Source organism: Phoxinus phoxinus, assembly GCF_949152265.1.
Source record: "Phoxinus phoxinus genome assembly, chromosome: 5".
NCBI classification, from domain to species: Eukaryota; Metazoa; Chordata; class Actinopteri; order Cypriniformes; family Leuciscidae; genus Phoxinus; species Phoxinus phoxinus.
The window spans coordinates 28974460-28999767 of NC_136880.1; the positions used below are offsets into that span (position 1 = coordinate 28974460).

At 34.7% G+C, this 25308-nt stretch overlaps 1 protein-coding gene across 5 annotated transcripts; it reads right to left on the reverse strand.

The window, feature by feature from the left end:
* Positions 1–483: 483 nt before the first annotated feature.
* Positions 484–25172, reverse strand: LOC306998756 (immunoglobulin kappa light chain-like). Of its 5 annotated transcripts, none has more exons than XM_079613080.1 (6): positions 13551–13769; positions 12791–13110; positions 3248–3284; positions 2162–2479; positions 1235–1324; positions 484–933 (listed from the first exon to the last, which is right to left on the reverse strand). In XM_079613080.1, the coding sequence occupies exons 1-6, from the start codon at positions 13612–13614 to the stop codon at positions 794–796; spliced, it is 969 nt and encodes a 322-aa protein (XP_079469206.1). In that variant the 5' UTR covers positions 13615–13769; the 3' UTR covers positions 484–793. The 5 variants fall into 5 exon arrangements, with proteins under 5 accessions (XP_079469206.1, XP_079469207.1, XP_079469208.1 ...); XM_079613081.1 differs by lacking the exons at positions 3248–3284; positions 12791–13110; positions 13551–13769 and adding exons at positions 2623–2671; positions 24715–25025; positions 25106–25172 and having other exon boundaries at positions 485–933; XM_079613082.1 differs by lacking the exons at positions 12791–13110; positions 13551–13769 and adding exons at positions 24711–25025; positions 25106–25172 and having other exon boundaries at positions 485–933; positions 3248–3289.
* Positions 25173–25308: the final 136 nt, after the last annotated feature.

Below are 25308 nucleotides of genomic sequence, written 5' to 3' on the forward strand. Positions count from 1 at the left end.
TTAAAATTCTTTAATTCATTTAGCAGACATATTAGTAGTACGTTTTATTATTATTTTACTGTTTTTCTTTCCAATTAAGTTGATATAAATGTTGGCACATGATTAAATATAATTTAGCTAAAACAGTAAACCATGTAAAGTATTAATAGATTAGAAGATTATTCTTTAAAATTCTTTAATTCATTTAGCAGACATATTAGTAGTAAGTTTTATTTTTATTTTACTGTATTTCCAATTAAGTTGATATACATTTTGGCACATAATTAAATATGTATCTGCTACATTTTGTATTTTTGGTATTTGGATAAATGCAGTATTTCTAAAATAATGTCTAGGCAATCATCTTTTTATATGCATAATTTCATTTTATATTTTATTTACTCTAATACTGCAAGCATACATTAAAAAACATCTGCAAAAAGTGCAGTTATAGATAATTAATTTTACTATAAAAGTAACATTTTCAATTATGAGCCAGAAAAATAAGTTTTGTCATATTTTATTGAACAAATTCAGAGAATGCCACAAAAACAGATTATGATGGGAAAACAAAACATTTAAAATAATGTATATTATGCACTTGATCGAAATTGAAATATTGCATTTCAAAGATGATTTGAATAAAACAAAAATAAAACAGTTGTGCAAAGCTGATCTACAACAAATACATTTAAAAGCAATACATTTAATCAGAGATAATATAGTTGCAGACATGCATCTTTAGAAATGAGCTAAACATACTCTATATGATAAACCTTTGTTTGCTTGTTGTTTATTTTATGCCTTTAATCTCTTAAGAGCTTTCTTCTTTCTTTCCAAATTTTCTCTTTAATAGAAAGATAAGGACAGCACAAAAATATACTCCGTTCTTCATGAGCATGACAGCATACGCATAGACAAACAGGTACAGACTGGGTATTTGGTCTGAAGAGCCTGCAATAAAACAAAAAACACATTTGAATACATTTGATGAAACATTTAATATTTTTTTCATACTGCACATAGGTAGTTGAGGCATAACATGTTTGTGAACATTTTGTTTTTGATCAGTATCAAGATATTAGGGTACAATTTATGTGTGTGTAATATGTATATATAGGCATTTGAACCGATTCGAATGTGCCATGAATTAATTTAAATGTTGGCTTGGATTTAGAAATGCAAAAGTAATTATTTAAAAATCCATCCAAATTTGCAAATACATTTATTATATTCTTTTTTTATTATTATTTACCTGATATCTGCTTGTTTAAGTTCTCATTGTTGGGTGTGCATGTTGTGTCCTCAATGGCAACATCAGGTTTCACTGCTTGGTCATTGTTAACTGAAATATAAAAAAACAGTCATTTTATTAATATATAGGGTAAAACAAGACAAAGCAGAATCCCAATAAAAGAGATTTATCCGAAAGGTAAAATTACTTATAAACAGGCATATGAATATTCACATTTTAACTGTCCATATTTTAATTGAAGATATGTAGAAACACTGTGAAATCAAATTGAATTATTTCACTCAATAAACATAGGTTTTAATGAAAGCGAAGATGTCTGATATGTACATTTAATTGGAAATATTACATAATAACCCAAATTAATTACAATAAGTATTAAATCTACATCTACAGTTTTTTTTTTTACTTTACTTTAATACAAATTATAACTTTTACTCCCCAAATGCAAAAACATTGATATTGATATATGTCAACTTCTGAAATACATTTCTTTGATACCTCTGATAACAGATCACTCTACATTGTAATGTAGACACATATTTTCCATATAGCTGCTTTAAAAACTATATGTATTGTGAAAAGTGCTATACAAATAAATGTGAATTGAATTGAATGTGATGTGTCCACTAATCCCCCATTAACAAATAGACACAACAGAATTCAACATACAATGTCATAGATCACTAGTTTCCAGAGACAAAAAAAATAGATAAAATGTATAATTAATAACAATTAGCCAATGTACTTTTAATTCAAATTAACTCTTTATTAATTATTTGATGCCTTAATAACGTTTTCGTATATAACAAAGAATACTTATAATTGTTTATAATCAAAGTCTATGTGTCTGCAATCAATTGTATTAAACTTTCTTTCCAAGAAATCAAACACATATGAATGTAGTAAATCTGAGTTTCTTCAAATTACCGTTCTCCAGTGTTTTACTTTGGGGTGACTTGGTTCCTTCATGGGTAAGAGTGCATTGATAGAGGTCGTCTCCAGCCGTGTTTTGATCGAAAATCAACACACTTGTCACGATGACTGGATTTTCATTCCTCTGCTCCACAAAATTTTCCTCCGATACATCCGTCCAATCTCCAGTACTGCTCTTCTTTTTCCAGGTGAATTTCACCAAGTCTGGAAACATGTCCGTGGCCTGGCATAACCTTGTCTGTTTGCCACTTTGTTTTTTAGCTGGTAGGTATGCTGTCAGAGTTGGTGGCTTGACCGTGTCTTTCCCTTGGTCTTAAGAGAAATACATTTTGAACATGACTTCAGTGATCAATAAGCAAATGAGAAAATAAGCAAATAGAGGGTTACTGGAGAAAGTTTTAACTTGGAAATTAAATCATTTTTATGAATTTGACGAAATTCTGACAGTTTCCTACCAGTTACTATCAGCCGGGTTCCAGTTCCAAATCTTTTTATCCAGTAGCCCACCCAGATTAAGTCTATTACAAATACTTCTGAATAATACAAAACCTTCTAGTGTGTGGTAGAATTGACTAAGTCAACACAGGTCTCTCTTTCTGATGGTCTACACTATTTTAAAGTGTTAGTTCATTATTAAAATTAAAATTATGTTATCATCACCCGCATGCCGTTCCAAACCTGTATGACTTTATTCTTCTATAGAACACAAAACAAAATATATATTTTGAAGATTTTTTTTGGATAGTTTTTGTCCATACAATAAAAGCCAGTGGGGTTCAAAGCTACATTGAAACCCTTTTGCTTCCATTGTATGGAGAAAAGAAACTGACATATTTTTGACATATGAAAGTCATACAGGTTTAGAATGATGACAGAATTTGAATTTTTTTGAGTGAACTAACCCTTTAACATAAATTCTCCTGTTTTATGTAAACAAGCACAAGATGGAATTGCTGGAATCTCTAAAGACAGTTATTTAACTCTGTTGCCAGCTGAATTCCAGAAATAATTGGTAAGCAACTAACTTTAAAATGCTTAAAACAAGTTTAGCAGACCTTAATTCTGTGATTTTTGTCTTACCTGTCACATATAGTCTTGTACCCGAACCGAAGACTTTCTTGTCTCCCACAGTCATTTATTCCTAAACAAAAAGATGCAGTTTGTGCAGAAGAGAATCTGCAGTTTCCTCGTGTACGTTGGTTTAGGATATCCCTGAAGACTTTTTAAATATTAACCAAGAAAGTAAAAAAAAAGCTATATCAATCTTGGTTTTGATCACTGAAGTGCTAAAACACTTCATTTAGGCTACTTCTGCAGTAAACAGATCCAGCAAGTGTTCTATACAGTGTCATGTCACACTCTTACCAGTAGGGGCTGCAATAGTTTATTTACAAGCCCTGCAAAACACAACACTCATCTGTCATCTTTTTTTACAGTCTATGGTCGTCACTCACTCACGCTGAACAACTTTTTTAAACAAGCTTTTGGCCAGACAGTGAAAACGCGGTTATTGTCCTGGTCCTGGGCACCCACTAACTAAACTTTGAGTAAAAATTGAATAGCCTACTAATTAATTAATGTAAAAATCAATACTTATCTGAGCAGTTCAAATCTTGTTGATTCCTTGAATCCTGCTGGTGTTTCTTACTGTTCAACAGCATATCTGTCCTTCATAAGTCTATATTTAATTCATAACCAACTTTAAACCTTCTCCCTCTTTTTTCGAGTGCCGAGGATCCACAAACACTCTTGAGTGAATTAAATTTATTTGGGCTGAAAGAAATTCATTGTTAGTTACTAGCATTGTTTTTAAAGGCCTATAGCCTAATTTGTGGCTTGTGGTTTTAGATTAAATCAGGAACCCTGCTGAGTTTTTGTGCAGGGCTTCAGTATTTACAACTACTGTGCCGCCTGAGACCCAGCAGGCACAGTAATACATTGCTGAATGCTCTTTTTTTAGTTCAGGTATTTTCAGAGCCAGATTTTCTTGTTTCTTATCTACTTTAAACGATTCAAACCCATCATCATTGTATGTGGTTCCATCTGCTATAGTTGAATACAGTATTCTTTTTAAGGGTTGTCCCTCTTTTAGTTGATACCAGTGAATGTAGCTTCTGCAGTCTGAAGGAAAATGACAGTCAATAACAACTGTCTTGTCCTTAGATTTGGTCGATGAGATTTTCTGTTGCAACTTCACATTTGCATCAACTAAAAAAAAAAGAAAAAAAGTCATCATGACAATTTATTACCAAAGATATAATAGGCTAGCCAACATAAATGTAAAGTTAATGAAGGTTATCACGTTTGCTTTTTCAGATAACATACACAATTATGTTATGATTTCAAATAATAATAATAAAAAAACACTTACCTCTACATAAATGTTGAATGAGAAACAAAAGGCATAGCTGTATATGAAGACTCATGATGACAGGGAGTGTCTGGAGAGCTTCTGTCTTTATTCTGTGATGAGGGGAGATCATATGAGAGGTTTTTGATATCAAGTTTCCGGCCCCTCATGCTAATCTGAGTTTGTTTTGTGGTTCATGATTCAGATTATACAGCTTCTACTCTGTGCTTCAGTATTACACAAATATAATAAAATTAGCATATGTCTTGTCCACAAACGACTTTTCTCTACAATACATATATATATATATATGATTGCAATATATATATATATATATGTGTGTGTGTGTGTGTGTACAAATGCAAAATAGTATTATCACAGTTTCACCAGCAGGGGATGTATATTTTCAATGCCTAGACAACTGTTTACCAACAGTCATTTGAGGAGGAGGTTTGTATGCACATCTGCAGTCTTGTTTTCCGAGACATCCAGCTGGCCCAGCACCTTTCTGAACAGAACGGCATCAGAACCAGAACCCAATTTCTCTAACCTTTTTGTTATCATTTGCACGTTTTAATATTGTCATTTTGATATCAACTGCATATTCACATTATCGTTTAGCAAATGGGAGGCTGCAGTGCTGTTGAGTTTCCTGTCCTCATGCTAATATGAGTTTGTACTGAGGATCGTTGTACAGGTGTGGCAACTCCTCATTCAAGAGCAGTTAACTGAATCGGTTTACTTTATTTCTGCTAAGGAAATAAACAAAATGAAACATGTTGCCCATGTAATATAAACATTTCAATTGATGCATTTAGCAGACACAACTTACATTGCATTCAAGACATACAATTGATTAGTTGAGTTCATAAACCCATGACCTTGGTTTTACAGTATGTTCATATAACATTAGGAGAAAGGTTTGTGGTCTCTGATCATGACAGGAAACCTTGCAGAGTTTTTGTGCAAGACTGTAGTATTTATGTGTACTGTGATGCCTGAGATCCTCCAGCAAGCACAGTAATACATCGCTGAATGCTCTTTTTTCAGCTTGGTGATTTTCAAAGCAAAATGATTCGATGTTTTCTTTTCTGATTTTATGGACTCAAAACCTGCATCATTCTTTGCGGATCCATCATCTATATTAGCATACAGGATCCTCTTCAAGGATTCTCCTTCTTTCTGCTGGTACCAGTGGATGTATTTCCAGCAGTCTGAAGTGAAGTGACAGTCTATAATGGCTAACTTTTCCTCTGCTTTGGTCAGTGAGATTTTCTGTCGCAGCTCACCGGCTCCATCCACTGCAAAAAGCAACAGCCCACAAATCAAACTCTCTTTTCATATATAAATGGGGAATAGAACATGATGTAATTATAAAACAATATAGCTTCTGGTTTCAAAACCATTATTAACCATGGTATTTATGGTTACATAGAACAATGATATGAAGACGATATGGCCACACATTAAACACTTACCTTTAAATATGAGAATAAACAGCAAAAACAGCAAACAGAATAACTGCGGCTGACGACTCATGATGGCAGATTTAAGATAGAGAGCTTCTGTTTTTTCTCTGGGATGAAGGTGGAATTTATTTCTATGAGAAAAAAAAAAAAAAAAAAAAAGGAAGTTGCAGTGTTATTGAGTTTCCTGTCCTCATGCTAATATGTGTTTGTATTGAGGTTTTTGATACAGGTTCATGATCTTTCTTTTTTGGATTAAAGTCAGAATATATTCATGATTTAACTATATGACATTTTAACTTGAAAAAAGTTGTGTATATCTCTGTGATACTATAGTTATATAACGTGACATTTTTAGGATCATTCTATATATATATATATATATATATATATATATATATATATATATATATATATATATATATATATGAATGAAGACTTCAGATGCAAAAGCCTCTAAGTGCCATCTGAAATTTTCTTCTAAAATTAAATTTTTTATCAAGCACGTATATTTAAGTTCAGTAATTTCACTTTAATTACAATAAATAGGTCATTTTCATTGCCATTATAGTGAAATAACTGAACATAAACATACGTGCTTAATAAAAATTATCAAGCAAATTTCAGATGGCACTTAGAGGCTTTTGCATCTGAAGTCTTCATACATATATATATATATATATATATATATATATATATATATATATGTATTTATTATTTCTTTTTTTTTGGATAAAACAATGTTTTTCTAAAAATTTATGAAACCATCAAAAACATTATATTTAGAAAAATGTAACTAAATTGCGTTTTGAACTAAATTGTATTTAAAATTTCATCATCTCATACGTCCTTATTAGTCAATGATCCATTTGACTTTTAATTCCACTACAGTGAATTTGTTGTTGTTTTTTAGTTTATTTGTTGGTTGACCTAAATTGGTATTATCTAATTGTGTACTTAAATTTAACAGCTGACAGCTATTCAACCTAATTCATTTGTGAGACAGTCTAACAGAAGGATGGACAAAACCAGTGAAATATCAATGAACAAGACAGCAGAATATTACAAAATGTTTAATAGGTTAACACATACTATTAGCTGATTCAAATGTAATGATTTCTTTAGTTTTGTATAAAAATGTCTTTGCTTGGGGATTGCTCTTTCAAATGCTACAGGCAGGATGATGCTAATTTACTGTAAATTTGTCAGCAAAAAGAGTTTCATAATTTTTTTTCAGGATGTTCTCAGGTTTTATTCTGTGAAAGCATCAGATTCTGTTGTAGAAAGACAAATTCTGTAAATACATCCAGCGCTTTGTATGACAGAAATCCTGTTAATCTTACAGGATAATATGAAGTTTTTATTTAGAAGTAAATTCTGTCATGATAGTTTTTATATCAACATATTTGTCTTCAATAACATGTCTTCTGGCTTTCTAAATCATCCCGCTGGCAATCTGCCTGCACCCTGTCATCACATGCACTGTTAGAAAGCTCTCTCTCTCCTGTACAATGCTGTCGGATCCAAATATGGTCATTTCCTTTTTATCAGCAACCAATCCTGAAAGAAAAAGGGCTGAATGCGCAATCTCATTGGCTGATGACAAATCTTTAAAGCCCGTTTTCTCAAAAATACTTTTCTCTCATTCTCCAAGTCCGAAATCTCCACTTCAGTAGCACCTATAGTTATATTATGAAGACATTTACAGAGGGATTTGTAAATAAATTATTCCTAGCCTGATTTATATAACATTATATTCCAAAAAACATGGCGAAAATCAATTTAAGGCTATTGACAGTATATTCTGATTTACAGGTTAAAGGACAAGTTCGGTATTTTACACTTAAATCCCTGTTTACAGATCGTATCTGATGAAATAGAACGGTTAAGATTAAAATTTGGACACATGCTCCTGTCCCGAGAATTTTAGGTTTATTTCGCTTTCGCGAAAAATAGGCCCACAGTTTTACAACGAATGGTAAAACACCTGTTGGAATGCATCTTTTTCAGCGATTTTTGAGTGAGCATACCAGGGAACACCCCTGACCACTCGGTGAGTTTCAAGTCTTTGTAAACGAAAGTTTAATGTGTTTTAGGAAGGAATGTTCCAGTGCACATAGACAACCATTGTGGGGGTGGGGGGTGGGGGAAGCGAAATAAACCTAAAATTCTCGGGACAGGAGCATGTGTCCAAATTTTAATCTTAACCGTTCTATTTCATCAGATACGATCTGTAAACAGGGCTTTAAGTGTAAAATACCGAACTTGTCCTTTAACAAAAGATATCCATAAATCCCTCTGGAATTTTTTTCCCATCTAATATGTGAACACAATGAAAAAATTATTTTGAACCTGGCTATGTCCAATACTCAGATTTCGTTTTTTAAACATATATATATGCAAATTAGCGCATATTTAATTAGATATAGCCTAATTTGCATATTTAAACATTTACAGAAAACTTGTAATACATTTTTTTCTCATCTTAATGTAGGTAATCAACTGTGAAAGTTTCATGGTGATATCTGGTAGTTGGTAATGTTACCCTTTTCACCTGTAGGCTAGTATAGACAGTAAAAGGTCTCGCCTTAAAGGGATACTCTACCGTTTTTTCATATTAAACTATGTTATTCCCTTAACTAAGATGAGTTGATACATACCTCTCTCGTCTCAGTGCGTGCACTTAATCGCTCTGGCGCGCCGCGACACTTTGTTAGCACTTAGCTTAGCCCAGTTCATTCAATAGGGGCCAAGCAGAAAAGCTACCAAACATATCCACATTTTCCCTATTTAAATACAGTTACTCGAGTGGTGTAACTCGACCTAGGACGGTGACACAAAACAAAACGTTGCGCTTTTCTAAGCGTGAAAAATTGATAACTATATTGTATGGCCGAATACCATAGCAAGTGCTTGGGAGCACTTCGACTTGGCGCAGTAATATCTTCTGGGAGAGGGAGCGGGGGCCGGTGAGAGGATTTTTCACGAGTAAAGATATTACTGCGCCAAGTCGAAGTGCTCCCAAGCACTTGCTAACTGTATTTAAATAGGGAAAACGTGGAGATGTTTGGTAGCTTCTCTGCTTGGCCCCTATTGAATGAACTGGGCTAAGCTAAGTGCTAACAAAGTTTCGCCGCAAGACAGAGCGATTAAGTGCACGCACTGAGACGAGAGAGGTATGTATCAACTCGTCTTAGTTAAGGGAATAACATAGTTTAATATGAAAAAAAACGGTAGAGTATCCCTTTAAGCAACAAACAGGAAATTGCAATGCTAATAGCTAATCTGGGTTACAGATGTGAAATGACTCACACTGAGTTTAACCCAAGAGAAAGTTTATTCCCTTTCAAGGATTTCGGCATTTCATTGATGAACTTCCTCATTTCCACCACTTTTGAGCACTCTCAGAATAAAAATAAATAAAAAGAAATTGTACCTTTAGGGGTCACTGGGGTAGTAAAGGACATCTTAGCCATACCCCTAAAGGTGCATATTAGTACTACTTTAAAGTAGGAATACGTACCTATGAACCTACAAAGTTGTTCTTTTAAGAGTAGGCTACTGTTGTACCCTTTAAAGTAAAATGATAACAATTTTTTTATGAGAGTGAATGTTAGGAGCAGCCTATAATAGTCTAGAAATGCATTTAACATGACATCCAAAATTGATTGGATTGCCTCAGGACTCTCATTTCTTTCCATATAGTTCTTTGTCTTTTTCCTTAAAACTCAATCAAAGCAATAAAATAATCAAAGCCTTTAAAACATACTGCACTGCTGACATAACTGTGTATCAGTGGCCAATGTTATTTTGTTTAATGTGTTAAAACTCTGCGTTGAATTGCAAGCATGAATTCCCTTTGCAATAGATTGCACTATGAAATTAGAAGTTGTTGTACTGCATCTCTTACTATTGTAACACTGAGAAGGCCATCCGTTTCCACTACATTAAATAACTATCATCCTCGGTGCTGTTGTTTTTATCTCCAAGCATGTTTGCCACACCAAACCGCACTATTTTGTGGATCTCCTCAGACAGTATCTGTCAGATGATTCAATACTGTAATAAAAGTGGTTTGTAACTGTTAGATTTTGACATTGTTCATGTTGTGGAATAACAGTTTCTCATGGTTTATGTCAAGGACGTCAAAGCTTTCTCTCACTGTGGTTGCCCTCCCAGCATGCACAGTAATACATGCCAGCATGTTCCTCCTTAGTTTCTTTGAGTTTTATGCCATATGAATTTCCAATTTTTTCAGAGACAAAGTCTTTTGCTTCACTTGTAGCAACCCCAGACTCGCTGATGTAGAGTAGTCTTTTAAACGTGTCACCATCTTTCTTATGGTACCAGTGGACATAATTAGTGCCCAATCCAGTTACCTCACATCTGAAGGACACAGTTTTACCCTTTAGCTTCACCAAAAACTTCTGATTTTGATTTAAACTCAAACCTTCCACACCTGCGATGAAATAATCGAAAATAAATTATTTTAAATAAGTTTTCATTTTATCATATTAACCTATTTTATTTTACAAATTACCTATACCCCCTTTTAAAGTGTAGCCTACTTACCATGGATCAGTATGAGAACAACAGAGCACACGTTTATGAGCATCGTTCATTTGGTTATGTGAGGCGATATATGGGTCATAAAGTTCCCTGTACACTTCTTTACACTTTTTTGCAAACAAATCCAGGCAGCAAATTTGTCCGGTGACGTCATTTCCTGAGGTGGAGCTCCGATAAATGTCAACGCTCTAACAATATAGGATGTGATTTGTTGAATACAATATTTCAAAAGCTGATACATTTCTACCTCATTTGACTGATAAATTCTATATCTCATCGGGATTATCTTCAATTTATCAGAAGTAACTAATGTTTTAATTAATTCAATGTATTAGAAGTAATTTAGTAACTTTCATAGAGCCTTAAACCTGAAAAACAATCCTCTTTTGCAGCTCAATAGCACCATCCACTGTTGAAGAACTGCATGTCAAACAAACAACTGTATAAATATTACAAATATAGGAGAATATTTGAAATGGCTTGAAGAAAGAAAAATAATTCACACCGGTTGCATTGAACTACAGAGACTTATAATAGTGGATGTGAAAACTGGGTTTATACACATGAAGAATGAGCTCATATTTGTATTCAACCATGTCAAATCTAATGAATACTATCTACTGATAACATCCATGAGTTAATGTACAGTGTGTGAGTAAATGTTCTCACTGTGGTTGCTTATGTCCCAATAGGCGCAGTAGTAAACTGCAGCATGAGTCGGCTTTGTGTTCCTCAGTTTTAGATTAAAGAGCTGTGTGTCCACAGTGAAGTCATTTGCTTGGGAATTGTTGGTATCATGAATAAAGCTACCGCCTGCATTGATATAGAGTAGTCTTGATGGGGCTTCACCCTCTCTCTTTTGGTACCAATGGATGTAATTCCAAGATTGCAAATCGGTCACTTTGCAGGGGAGATATGAAGTTTTGCCCTCTGCTTTGACCAACGTTGGTTGACCTTGTTTCAACGTCACTCCCAGAACATCTGCTTTGATTGAACAAACAAATGTCATATTTTTTTTTTAATTAAAGGCTTAATTTTAAATGGCACCTACCTGGGATTTCTGAGAGAAGGACAATATAAATGTATGCAAACATCTTTCATCTGGATTAACGCTTGGAGAGTAATTTTTAGTGTTACCCAGCCTTGTATGCCATTCAAATACAGTTTGCTGATGTCATTTCCTGATTGTTTCTTTCCTATTTAATTTCAGTCATAATGTTTCAGTCATCACATTTTAAAATTAAGGCCCTGAAGTTGATCTAAACTTGAGTACATTCTCAAGTTTAGAGAGTTTTCATTGTGTAAAAACCTATTTGCACACTTTTTACACACAATTTTTTTTCCAAACATACACTTTAAAATAATGTACACATTTTTAAACAATATGCATAACTGGATTGGACAAACAGGGTATTATAAGGAAAGGAATACAGCTGTTACGTTTTCTGAAAATCACAAATTCTTTCATTCCAGTATTATTTCCATCACATTTATAATGATGTAGGCCTATTTAGCATTCTGAGTTTTTATTTTTTATTTTATTTTTTTATTCAATAAACTTGACTAAAATGGCTAAGATTAATTGAATTAGCCTTTTAATAAAAACGAATTGTTTGGAACTTGATTGGAATAAAAAATATTCTGTTCAATCAAGTGCTTTACCATTTATTTATGTTCTTCACACACCATGTCTCATATTTCTTTTAAATCATGCTCTTCATTGACACTCTTGTCTAGTTTATATAGCCATTCAATTTTTATATAACTTTATTGTAGGTAAAATGTTTGATTGTAGAGGAAGTGATGCCAAAGCTGAGGGACAGTTGTACAATGAATTTCACACAACAAATGGTCAAATTATTGTTTAACTAAAATTGTTATAATCCCCAGTGTTATAATAAATGTAAATGTGAAATGTTTTTCCATAGATTAAAATGAAAATCTATAGGCCTAGGCTACATTTTAGAAAAATAAAAATCAAGACATGATAGCCTAAAACTAGTCTACAGTTGAAGAAACCGTTGTATTGTAGCCTACAGACTGTTAACACTAGTTTTTAGGGTTCTCATACACTTTTTGAACATTTACAGTCGTTTTTAATGTAATATTGACAACAAAAAGCAAAGTCCCAATTAAAATATTCGGAATGTCTCCCCCTTGCTGCGACTATTGTTCCAAATAGAACCGCGTTGATTATGAAAGCAGGTTTTTGTAACGATTTCCTCTTAGAGTCAGCACTGTGTTGTTGTTTCCAGTAAAGAGCGCGCAGTAATATGATCCTGCATTGTCGAGCTGCACTTTGGAGACAGTTAGTGACACTTGCTGATTTGTTATCGATCCAGCATATCCGTTCACCGCAGGATCGATTTTGGCTATTGCCGATCCTGCTTCGAAATACATTAATCGCTGGAAAGCTTCTCCTGGTTGAACTCTGTACCAGTGGATAGCGTTGGACTGAAGCGTCGTTGAATCCACATTGCATGTGATTATAGCAACTCTACCCTTTACCTTAATGATCACAGCAACAGGATGCGTAATATTTTGTCCATTTAAACAATCTAAAACCATAAGAGAAACAATTAAAATGTGCTAAGTGTAAACACAACAATTAGGTATCTAATATCCCAAGCACTTATTTGGGAATAGACCTGCAAGTAGACTACAGGTGAAGTACCTAAAATGACTGTACACTGTAAAAAAAGATGTTGGTTTAATTTAAAAAAGCAAGTTACCTTGTTGCCTTACAATTTTGAGTTTGTTGTAATTAAAAAATTTAGTTAATGAAGAATAGTAATAAACAGAAACTCAAAATAGTATGTTATCTTCACCACATTAATTATCGAAGTTAATTTGACAAAAGATAAAAAGTTGTGATAACAACAAATCATGAAAATATTTTTTCACAGTGTACGAAAACTCCTTTTTAAAAGTTGAAAATCACTGAATAATCTTAACTGAGAAATGTTAGGCTAATTATAACAGAATGCTAAAATCTCACCTATTATGACTATTAACAACCCAAATGCTATAATTCCAGACATTGCCATGTCTACATCTGTCATCCAGGAGTTTGAAGAATTATGAACTACATCTGCCAATCACAAGGTAATGATAATGGCCTTGTGGTTTCCTCTTTATGAATATCTCATCGTCACACTATCACAAGAAGGTTTCTTACACAAGCTAAACCACTCATGTTTAGGCAGCATTCAACACTAGATGTAATTTAACAATGGTTTATTAAAACTTCCTCCAGAGCAGATGAGTGGCTCTTCCTCAGTGGTACTCTGTTTTGCTATACGGCTTGTATGGATTTAAATCGATGGAGAACAGAAGATGTTTCCCAGGTTGGCTGTGTTGGCAAGATGCTTTGAGTAGGCTAAAATTTAGTTTAAAAAACATATCGGTACTGACACTATAATATAATTCAGAATGGGTAGTGAAATTCACAATGTAGGCTAGTTTAAAAAGTGCTATTGCAGATTGGTCACAAAGATAAAATTGAGAGATAAAAAGAGTCAAATGTCAAATAAATGGTTAAATCTATTTTAGCCTGTACTAGCCTATATTATATTGTTCAAGTTGGGTTAATCCAGTATATTTATTATGTCTGTCAGCTTTTTTAACTCCTGTAGTGCCTTTCAAATTATTTGATATTGAAATTATTTGAAAATGTGAAAAGAACATAATATTGGCACACTGCTAAATACAACCAAATTTCTTTGATGGCCTGTATGATGCCCTGTTTAGTGGTACACTGTAAAAAATTAAACCGTGATTTTTACGGTAAAAAACTGGCAGCTGTGGTTGCCAGAACTTTACCGTCAAAAATACGGTAGCAACGTTATTGGTTTTACAGACTTAACTTAAAATTTACAGTAATAAACTGTATTTTATTATCTGATATAATGTGAATTTACCGTCCTATTGAAGTAGCCTAATAATATCTGTTTTGTACCTTTGTAATACACTGATAACCACCAATCACAGCAGTGATAAGTCACATGATCAATCAAAGCTCATCACAAGCCCCTCCGCTTCCGGCTCATGGGAGTGGGACCTTATTTCGGAAAAAATATGTATGGGAGTCAATGGCGAGAGACAACTTATCTTTTTATTCCGTCCGAACTGTGTGCAGTCTGGCATCACGGCGTAACGTTGCGATTATAACGTAAGACTATAGAAAAAATGACAGACGTTAGCTTCAGTAAAGTTAGCTTCATTCATTGAGTGAAAATGTATGACGTCACATGTGCGCCTTTTCGGTTTGTAGTCTTTGTAATTACTTTTTTTCACAGTCTTATACCTCAACAGTTTTACATCAAACTGCGACTTTCTTGACTTTAAAATGTATCTTTTAAATTGACAAACATCATATATGTAATCCAGGACACAATTCAAACGAGATCAAAATACGTTGTCTCTCGTCATTGACTAGGCCTACTATAGGCCTAGGCTACAATATTTTTACATTTACATTTACATTTAGTCATTTAGCAGAAATAAGGTCACATGGTGTACCATGTGAATAAGGTCACATGGTATTTTTCCGAAATAAGGTCACATGGTGGTCAATCGGAAGGGGGAAGACTTAGGCTCTCTATACTAATATATATAGAAGCTGCACAGTGTCATTCACACAAACATTAAACACCATCATGGTAAACATGACATTTTAAAAATGTAATAAACATTAATTTAACAACATTAAATGTAACATAAAACACTAATGTACATAACTGATTAGAAAAAATTAAGAAAACTATGAAGAAACAGTTATTTCAACAAAAATACATCAAATGTGAAGTGTCACACAGGGAATTTGGGGTTTTTCACCGTAAATTATACAATGAGTTGTTCTTTTTCACTTTCAAAAACTGTCTAAAACTAAACTTTCAAAAACTAACGGTATTTTACAGTAAAATTACATGAAATTAGATTATCACAGTTATTTACCGTATATAGTACGGAAACTTTCTGTTAACCAATTAACAGTTTTTCACTGTAGCATTTTTACAGTCTTTTACCATTAAAATCACAATAATTTTTTACAGTGTAGTCAAAGGGCCACCTATGGTTAATCTTGGAGATCAAGACGCCGACAAGACAGCCCTCCCCTGTCTTTCCCTTTGGCCTATTCGGTTCTGCATGGCTTTGCTGAGCTTTTCACAGCAGCATGGAAGGTGTCGCAGGCTATGCGCCACTTCCTATTGAAGCATGCGAGTTCTTCTGTGGCCATCTTCGACCTCAGGCTCCTGAATTGTGCATTAATGAAGCGGCCATTCAGAATGTTGACTTTGAAGCAGATCCTCGTACAAATTTGCCCAGGGAACTTATTGGTGGATCTGAAAGATGCTTACTTTCATGTCCAGATAGCCCTTTATCAGACCGTTCTTGAGATTCGCGCTCGATTGGGTGGCTTACCCTCAGAACTTATGTGGAGCGCTCTAGCCAGTTTCGGCAATCAGAGCTCTGCTCAGAGCACAGCTCTTTGTGTGATTCGGAGGCTGCTAAAGGGCTTCCAGTTACGAAGCAGAGATTATCCCACTGGATAGTTGATGCTAGCCCTGGCTTATGCTTCAGTGGGCTTTGAATGCCCCATTGGAGTGAGGAAGTGTTCTTATTTAGAAGCAAATTCTTTGATTGTCATGATAGTTTTTATTTCTACCTTGGCAGAATTTTTTTTGTGTGTGCAGGGCTTCAGTTTTTATACTCACTGTGCTGCCTGAGATCCAGCAAGCACAGTTATACATCTGCGTATCAGTGGCCCATATGTTATTGTGTTTGTGTTGATGGTCAATTAATTTGTACTGCATCTCGTACTATTGTAACACACTGAGAAGGCCAGCACGTGTCGATTCCACTACATTAAATAACTATCATCCTCTGTGCTGTTGTTTTTATCTCCAAGCATGTTTGCCACACCAAACCGCACTATTTTGTGGTTCTCCTCAGACAGTATCTGTCAGATGATTCAATACTGTAATAAAAGTGGTTTGTAACTGTTAGACATTGTTCATGTTGTGGAATAACAGTTTCTCATGGTTTATGTCAAGGACGTCAAAGCTTTCTCTCACTGTGGTTGCCCTCCCAGCATGCACAGTAATACATGCCAGCATGTTCCTCCTTTGTTTCTTTGAGTTTTATGCCATATGAATTTCCAATTTTTTCAGAGACAAAGTCTTCTGCTTCACTTGTAGCAACCCCAGACTCGCTGATGTAGAGTAGTCTTTTAAACGTGTCACCATCTTTCTTATGGTACCAGTGGACAAAGTTACCAGAGGTCAAGCCGGTTACCTCACATCTGAAGGACACAGTTTTACCCTTTAGCTTCACCAAAAACTTCTGGTTTTGATTTAAACTCAAACCTTCCACACCTGCGATGAAATAAATTGAAAATCAATTATTTTAAATACGTTTTCATATTTATGTTTTATTATCGTATAAACTTATTTTATTTGACCAATTACCTATTTAACCCCCTTTTAAAGTGTACTTACCATGGATCAGTATGAGAACAACAGTGCACAAGTTTATGAGCATCGTTCATTTGGTTATGTGAGGCGAATGGCTATGAGTCATAAAGTTCCCTGTACACTTCTTTACACTTTTTTGCACAAAGATCCATGCAGAAAATTGTTCAGTGACGTCATTTCCTGAGGTGGAGCTCCGATAAATGTCAACGCTCTAACAATATAGGATGTGATTTGTTGAATACAATATTTCAAAAGCTGATACATTTCTACCTCATTTGATTGATAAACTCTATATTTCATCTGGATTCTCTTCAATTTATCAGAAGTAATTTAGTCAAATGCAATGTATTAGAAGCAATTTAGTAACTTTCATAGAGCCTTAAACCTGAAAAACAATCCTCTTTTGTAGCTCAATAGCACCATCCACTGTTGAAGAACTGCATGTCAAACAACTGTATAAACACTATAGGAGAATATTTGAAAGGGCTTGATGAAATGCCCTTTTCACAAGATGTAAAATAAATCTCTGATGTCCCCAGTGTTGTGTGTGTGTGTGTGTGTGTGTGTGTGTGTGTGAAGTTTTATCTCAAAATAGTTTTATATAGCATGTTAAAGTTGTCACTTTTTGAGGGTTTGCTAAAACGCACCGTTTTGTGCCTGGCCCTTTAAATGCAAATGAGCTGCTCCAGAGGGCGGGGAGCTCATGTGTGTTAGCAGCATAGACAGTATATAGGTTAGCAGCTGCGATTACCTCACGCAGACACACGCTAAAATGACAGAAACTGTTTTGCCTTTAATGTTTAAACGGAGTCAGACTCAAGAAGAAGTGACAACATGTAGAATGCAACAGGACGTCTCTGAATGGTTAGTTGATGAACTTATGTTGCTGATGTGGAGTTAACTATCTATCGGTTTTATAGACCCTTTTACTGTTTGTACACAATGATGACATAGCAACGTATGCGCGCATATTGGCAACGGAAGTATGGGGAGAATCAGCAGAGTGTCAAGCATAGTATAGCCTATAACGTTAAACAAGTGGGTGCTGCAGACGCGAGCATTTTTTATTATGTCTTTCGCTCCAATCACGCCTGCAGCCACAGGCGCTGCCGGTTCTACTGAAATGGCCTGATCCTGTCGGAATCCTATAAAACTTAAAGGTTGTGTAGGTAAGATTTGTCTAAAGAACTTTTATTCAAATTTGTTTAAACTGTCTTTATATACCAATACATAATTAAAATGCAAGTACTCTGAAATAGAGAGTATAAAAAATTGAGTGACTCTAGTGTATTTAATCTTCAATAAACACAGCTCATTAATTCCATTCACTCCCACCTAAAAACGGGTGCGCGACTGCGCGCACGTGGGCAGAGCCAGTAATAGCGGCGGTAGTCATGGCGACGGAGAGTGACAGTCGCGCAAGCCAATCACTTGTTTCGTCCCGGTAGGAATTAATGAGCTGTTTTTTGAATATTAAATACACTATAGTCACTCAATTTTTATACTCTCTTTTTCAAAGTACTTACATTTTAATTATGTATTGGTATATAAAGACAGTTTAAGCCAATTTGAAATAAAGTTCTTTAGACAATTCTTACCTACACAACCTTTAAGCCCCTTGGTGGAATATCGATTAGTGCAACCGTAAATGTAACAACCAGACATTTTGATGCTGGGAAACCGTTTTGATAAACTTTCGGAGTTACTAACACGTTAGAGCCAGTGGGGAACAACACCACTTCCGTTGCCAAAATGCGCGCGCAACTATTTGATCACGTGGGCTTTAAAAGGGTCTATAGAGCTGGTAAGTCCCGCCCCTTCGTAAAACCCCGCTGGACCTCAAAGTTAAAAAACCGTCAATGCAAGTGAATGGGAGAAAATTATTATTTTCTGGTCCCGTTTGAATTGTGCCATGAATGTGAACATATGTTGTCTGTGAATTTTTTATATAATCTTTCATGTTACAAGTTTGACAGTATATGGTATGATTCGTCGGCTAGCAGTTGTGGAAAAGACATAACGAGAAAGACTACATGTCGCCTATGTGACGTCACCCCATAAAGTTGACTTACCCGTGGTTTTCGCCAACCTCAACGATTTTGTCCTCTCCCTGAAAGAAGGCGGTGAAGTGCACCAAAGACAGCCATGTCTAGCGGGATCCGTGAGCTAGAGCCGTGAGCTAGTGGTGTTGACGTTTCAAACGCGTCGAAAGCAGCGAAGAGTTGTAGTCCACAAAGTGCTCTCACACAAAGTCTACCCGTATCAAACTTCTACCCGCTAAATTGTAGCATTCTTCACACGAAAGATTATATAAAAAATTTACAGACAACATATGTTCACATTCATGGCACAATTCAAACGGGACCAGAAAATAATTATTTTCTCCCATTCACTTGCATTGACGGTTTTTCAACTTTGAGGTCCAGCGGGGTTAGCGGAGGGGGCGGGACTTACCAGCTCTATAGGAACTGTTGTGAGATGCACACAGAGTGACTTTCTATTGCATGAAAAGACGGATGCTAAAGTTTGAGCTGACTCACAAATGTACTCTTATACAACAACTATTCCTCTTCTCAACATGGACTGCGTGTTCCCGGGGGCGGGTATGTCGTGTAGTCCCTACCAGTAGTTTGTTGTAGTCAAACAGCAACATTACACACTAACTAAAGTTAGAAAAGTGAAATCTTACTTAACCATTCCTTTTAAAGGGCTTGAAGAAAGAAACATAAAACACAGCGATTGCATTGAACTTCAGGGACTTATAATAGTGGATGTGAAAACTGGGTTTATACACATGAAGAATGAGCTCATATTTGTATTCAACCATGTCAAATCTAATGAATACTATCTACTGATAACATCCATGAGTTCATGTACAGTATGTGAGTAAATGTTCTCACTGTGGTTGCTTATGTCCCAATAGGCGCAGTAGTAAACTGCAGCATGAGTCGGCTTTGTGTTCCTCAGTTTTAGATTAAAGAGCTGTGTGTCCACAGTGAAGTCATTTGCTTGGGAATTGTTGGTATCATGAATAAAGCTACCGCCTGCATTGATATAGAGTCTTGATGGGGCTTCACCCTCTCTCTTTTGGTACCAATGGATGTAATTCCAAGATTGCAAATCAGTCACTTTGCAGGGGAGATATGAAGTTTTGCCCTCTGCTTTGACCAACGTTGGTTGACCTTTTTCCAAAGTCACTCCCAGAACATCTGCTTTGATTGAACAAACATAATTGATTTAATTGATTAAAAAAAAAAAAAAAATTAGAGGCTTAATTTTAAATGGCACCTACCTGGGATCTCTGAGAGAAGGACAATATAAATGTATGCAAACATCTTTCATCCAGCTGAAAAAGACGTTTGGAGAGTAATGCTCTTTTTTAGTGTTACCCAGCCTTGTATTCAAATACAGTTTGCTGATGTCATTTCCTGATTGTTTTCTGCACATAACATTTCTTTCCTATATCATTTTAGTCATTAAGTTTTAGTCATCACATTTTAAAATTAAGGCCATTACCTGTTTTCACACTTTTTACACATTATTTTTTTAAAACATTATGCACTTTAAAATAATGTACAAATGTTGAATACCGGTGTGTAATGTTTTCTCATTTGATGGAAGGTATTTAGGCTCAAACAATAATTTACTGTTTTAAACAACGTGAATAACTGGATTGGACAAACAGGGTATTATAAGGAAAGGCCTCCAGCATAGTCGTCATGTTTTCTGAAAATCATGAGTAGGCCTACTTTCATTCCAGTATTATTTCCATCAGATTTAAAATGATGTTGGCCTATTGTTCAGTATTCTGAGATTATTTTTTATTTATTTAAAAAATCTTGACTAAAATGGCTGCCCCATTTGTCTTGCTAAGATTAATTGAATTAGCCTTTTAATAAAAAAATGGTTTGGAATAAAAAATATTCTGTTCAATCAATGCTTTACCATTTATTTATGTTTTTCACACATGTCTCATATTTCTTTTCATTGGCACTCTTGTCTCCTTTATAGCCATTCATTTTTGATAGAGCTTTATTATAGGCAAAATGTTGGATTGTGGAGGAAGTGATGCCAAAGCTGAGGGACAGTTGTATTTTGAATCTATATTAAAAATGTATTTTAAAATGATAGGTAGGCTACAGTAGTTTTTAGGGTTCTTGGGACACTTTTTGAACATTTAAATTTGTTTTGTTTTAACGACAACAAAAAGCAACGTCCCAATTAAAATATTCTGAATGTCTCCCCCTTGCTGCGACTATTGTTCCAAATAAAACCGCATTGATTATGAAAGCAGGTTTTTGTAACGATTTCCTCTTAGAGTCAGCACTGTGTTGTTGTCTCCAGTCCAGAGCGCGCAGTAATATGATCCTGCATCGTCGAACTGAACTTTGGAGACAGTTAGTGACACTTGCAGATTTTTAATCGATCCAGCAAATCTACGGGGGATATCCGGATCGATTGTAACTTTTCCCGATTTTGCTTCGATATACATTAATCGCTGGAAAGCTCCTCCTGGTTGAACTCTGTACCAGTGGATATTGGACTCAAGCGTCGATGAATCCACATTGCATGTGATTATAGCAGATCTACCGTTTGGCTTAATGATCACAGGAACAGGATGCGTAGGGACATTTTGTCCATTTAAACAATCTAAAACCATAAGAGAAACAAAAATGCGTTGAGTGTATCTGAAATCCTAATTAAAGCACTTGTATTTGGTCATAGCTAGCATATTTGTAGGCTTCAATGGCTTTTTAAACGTTTAATCAACTACGAGTTAGCCAGAACGCAGTAAAATAAAAAAGCGAGCGTTTTCTGTTTTAATACGTAGGCCTATTGGACATTACATGATCGATAAAACGTTAGCATTGTCATTATTTATGACTTTATGGCATATTTACTCATATTTATCATAAAGGCACATAGACAAACAAAAATAGTGTTTTGCTTAAAGCATGTGTTTGAATGTTTTAAGATAGTTGTCAAATTAAGCCTGTGCGAGACGAACCTCAAAATAGACTATTGCAACAATATTAGTGATGGAAATTCCTTTTTAAAAAATAGAAAATCACTGAATAATCATAACTGAGAAATGTTAATAATTATAACAGAATGCTAAAATCTCACCTATTATGACTATTAACAAGCCAAATGCTATAATTCCAGACATTGCCATGTCTACATCTGTCATCCAGGAGTTTGAAGAATTATGAACTACATCTGCCAATCAGAAGGTATAATGATAATGGCCTTGTGGTTTCCTCTTTATGAATATATCATCGTCATCACTATCACAAGAAGGTTTCTTACACAAGATAAACCACTCATGTTTAGGCAGCATTCAACACTAGATGTAATTTTAACAATGGTTTATTAAAACTTCCTCCAGAGCAGATGAGTGGCTCTTCCTCAGTGGTACTCTGTGTTGCTATAAGGCTTGTATGGATTTAAATCGATGGAGAACAGGTGAAGATGTTTCCCAGGTTGGCTGTGTTGGCAGGCAAGATGTTTAAAAACATTCTGGCACTATGATGATGACATATGGGACCCAGGAATAGACTTTTGTCCACTGTAGTTGACATTATATTTTAGTGAATTTCTTTGACAGCATGTCACAGTTTGGATGTCACGTATGAGCAAATTCAGGGCTTTTCAGAGATACCAACGAGGTTTCACCATGACAACAACTTCTCCTTAGTCTTTAAAAATGTCTGACATTCATTTTGTGATCAAATTTAGCACTTTTATGGCAATATGATAATAATGAGCATTTAAATCAGACTACTTTCAAATTGTTTGTCATGAATCAACATCTCAGGAAAATATTATGGGGTTTCTAATCAAAATATGACTTTCTCTTACAGTCCAGGGCATTGATTCCATGCATGCATTTCATACATTTCATACATCATGATTTTATTTTAACACTTGCCTGACGGCTCATGCTACTGCTAATTATTCTGGTAATCAACAAATATTAGTGCATTTCTGGAACTGGGCGTTGTTACACTACATCCCTATGCATCGCTTTCTGCCAGGACTTTTACAGGCTTTTTCCAAATCACGGAAGTGACCTCGGCGTCCGGGTTAGCGGTAGCATAAGCCATCAGACAAGTGTTATTTAAATAAACTCATGATGTACTTACAAACTTTCCAATGCCTCGTTTTACAAGTACAGAACCTATTTGTACTACTGTAGAAGTTTGGTACCATTATGGACATTATTAGTGGAGTAATTTACGGTTACTCGAGGTCATGGTGCAAAGGACTCTAGGTTGATTTTACTCCGAACCAGTCTGACCAACTAACAGTTACCGTAGTTTGGGCTAATCACTCATACGCTTCATACTCAAATTAGACCAATCTACCTTTATATGTAACTGACTTTAAAAAGTTATGGCCAGACTTAAAGAAAAAAATTTAAAGAAAAAACTTGTAAGACTAGTCTAATCATTTTATGCAACCGGCCCAGGACTTAAATAATGTTGTATTTTGGGAGACATAGCAAGTGAATAGGGAAAAATATATATATATCACTATTCCTATGAAATATTACATATTATTTTGAAAATGTTGCCAAATATTACAAAATTTTCATTACATGTTGCCACAAGAACACATTAATATGCAAATTAGATACATTTTATAGATACATTGTATTGAATGGGACTATGGTCATTTTACACACACATATTGCATAGAGTAAAATGGTATATCAATTCATTTCTATAAATCTTTCATAACATAGTTGAGAATCTCCTTTATACAGAGTTTGGTTAAAAAAAATCCCATTGTTTTTGCCTGTACATGTCATTTCATGTTTTTTTGTTTTTGTTTTTGTTTTTTGTAGTGGACATATAACATAAATAAAATATCTTGTGTCAAAAAAAATCCATTTGTTTCTTATGCTCTAAACAATGTAATTGGTAAAAAAATACCAAATGTAAAAAAAGGTTCCCTGGAGGATATAACTTGGTTGTGAAATTCACAATGTAGTTTAAAAAGTGCTATTACAAATTGGTCACAGAGATACATTTGAGAGAAAGAAAACAAAATAGTCACTTTTATTTGCTTTTATTTGTAAAATAAATGGTGAAATCTATTTTATATTACAGCCTGTACTATATTATATTCTTTTCATTTGTTCAAGTTTGGTTAATCCAGTATATTCATTGTGTCTGTCAGCTTCTTTAACTTATACAGTGCCTTTCAAATTATTTGATACAGAAACGATTTGAAATACATGTGAAAAGAATGTTAAGTCTGTGAATTGAAGACAAGTGATATTTTGAGCAACTGAAATGTACAAACCTGTAAATGCCCATAAATACGAAAAATAATTGTAACGTATAATAATTCTACTTTTGTGACAATGATAAATACTTATTTATATCTTCTCAACGTATAACAAATATGAGATACGCCTGACATATTCCAAAATCATAATAACACAGTGTGTAAAATAACTTCATACATACATACATACATAATGTAACCATGAACTGCGGTGTATTAAAGCCGCTAATAAATCCGAACAGATCCCAATACCATCATCCAGTCATCATAAAAAGCTTAATTCAAATAAAGAACTTAAACAGAAAATGACAAGTATATCAATATTTTATTCATTAATTACATTTACCAGTTTAGTTCATGTACAGGATGTGAGTAAATGTTCTCACTGTGGTTGCTTGAGTCCCAGTAGGCACAGAAGTAAACAGCATCGTGACTCTTCTTAGTGTCACTCAGTTTTAGATCATAAAGCTTTGTTCTGTCCACCGTGAAGTCATTTGCTTGGGGATTGTTGGAATCACGCGTGACAGAACCATCTTTATTGATATAGAGGAGTCTCGACGGGGCTCCACCGTCTTTTATTTGGTACCAATGGATGTAATCTGAATTGCCCAGACCGGTCGCTTTGCAGGGCAGATACACTGTTTTGCCCTCTGCCTTAGCCAAAGCCTTTGGCCCTGGATCCAAACTTATTCCTAGAAATGCTATTTTGACAAAACCAAATTCAATACATTTAAATCAGTTTTTAATTTTGTATTGCTTTATTATTATAAATGTCACTTACCTGGCATCTTTAAGAGGAGGACAATATAAATGTATAAAAACATCATTAATCTGGTGAAAAGTATACCTGTAATGCTGTCTAAGGTTTTCACCCTGCTTTTGTATGAGTCTCAAAAATAGGGTGCTGATGTCATTTCCTGAAATGTTACCTTAGAAACCATTCTAAAATAAATTTTACATGAGCCTTTTATACTAACTGATTTT

Excerpts from the sequence above, each read along its gene's own strand:
- LOC306998756 (XM_079613079.1), bottom strand. The coding sequence starts at position 4,650 with ATGATCTCCCCTCATCACAGAATAAAGACAGAAGCTCTCCAGACACTC. Across the intron at positions 3,290-4,078 it reads CTGTGCCTGCTGGGTCTCAG|ACAAGAAAGTCTTCGGTTCG; the intron begins GCGGCACAGTAG and ends TGACTGTGGGAG. Across the intron at positions 934-1,234 it reads CTTAAACAAGCAGATATCAG|GCTCTTCAGACCAAATACCC; the intron begins GTAAATAATAAT and ends GTTTTATTGCAG.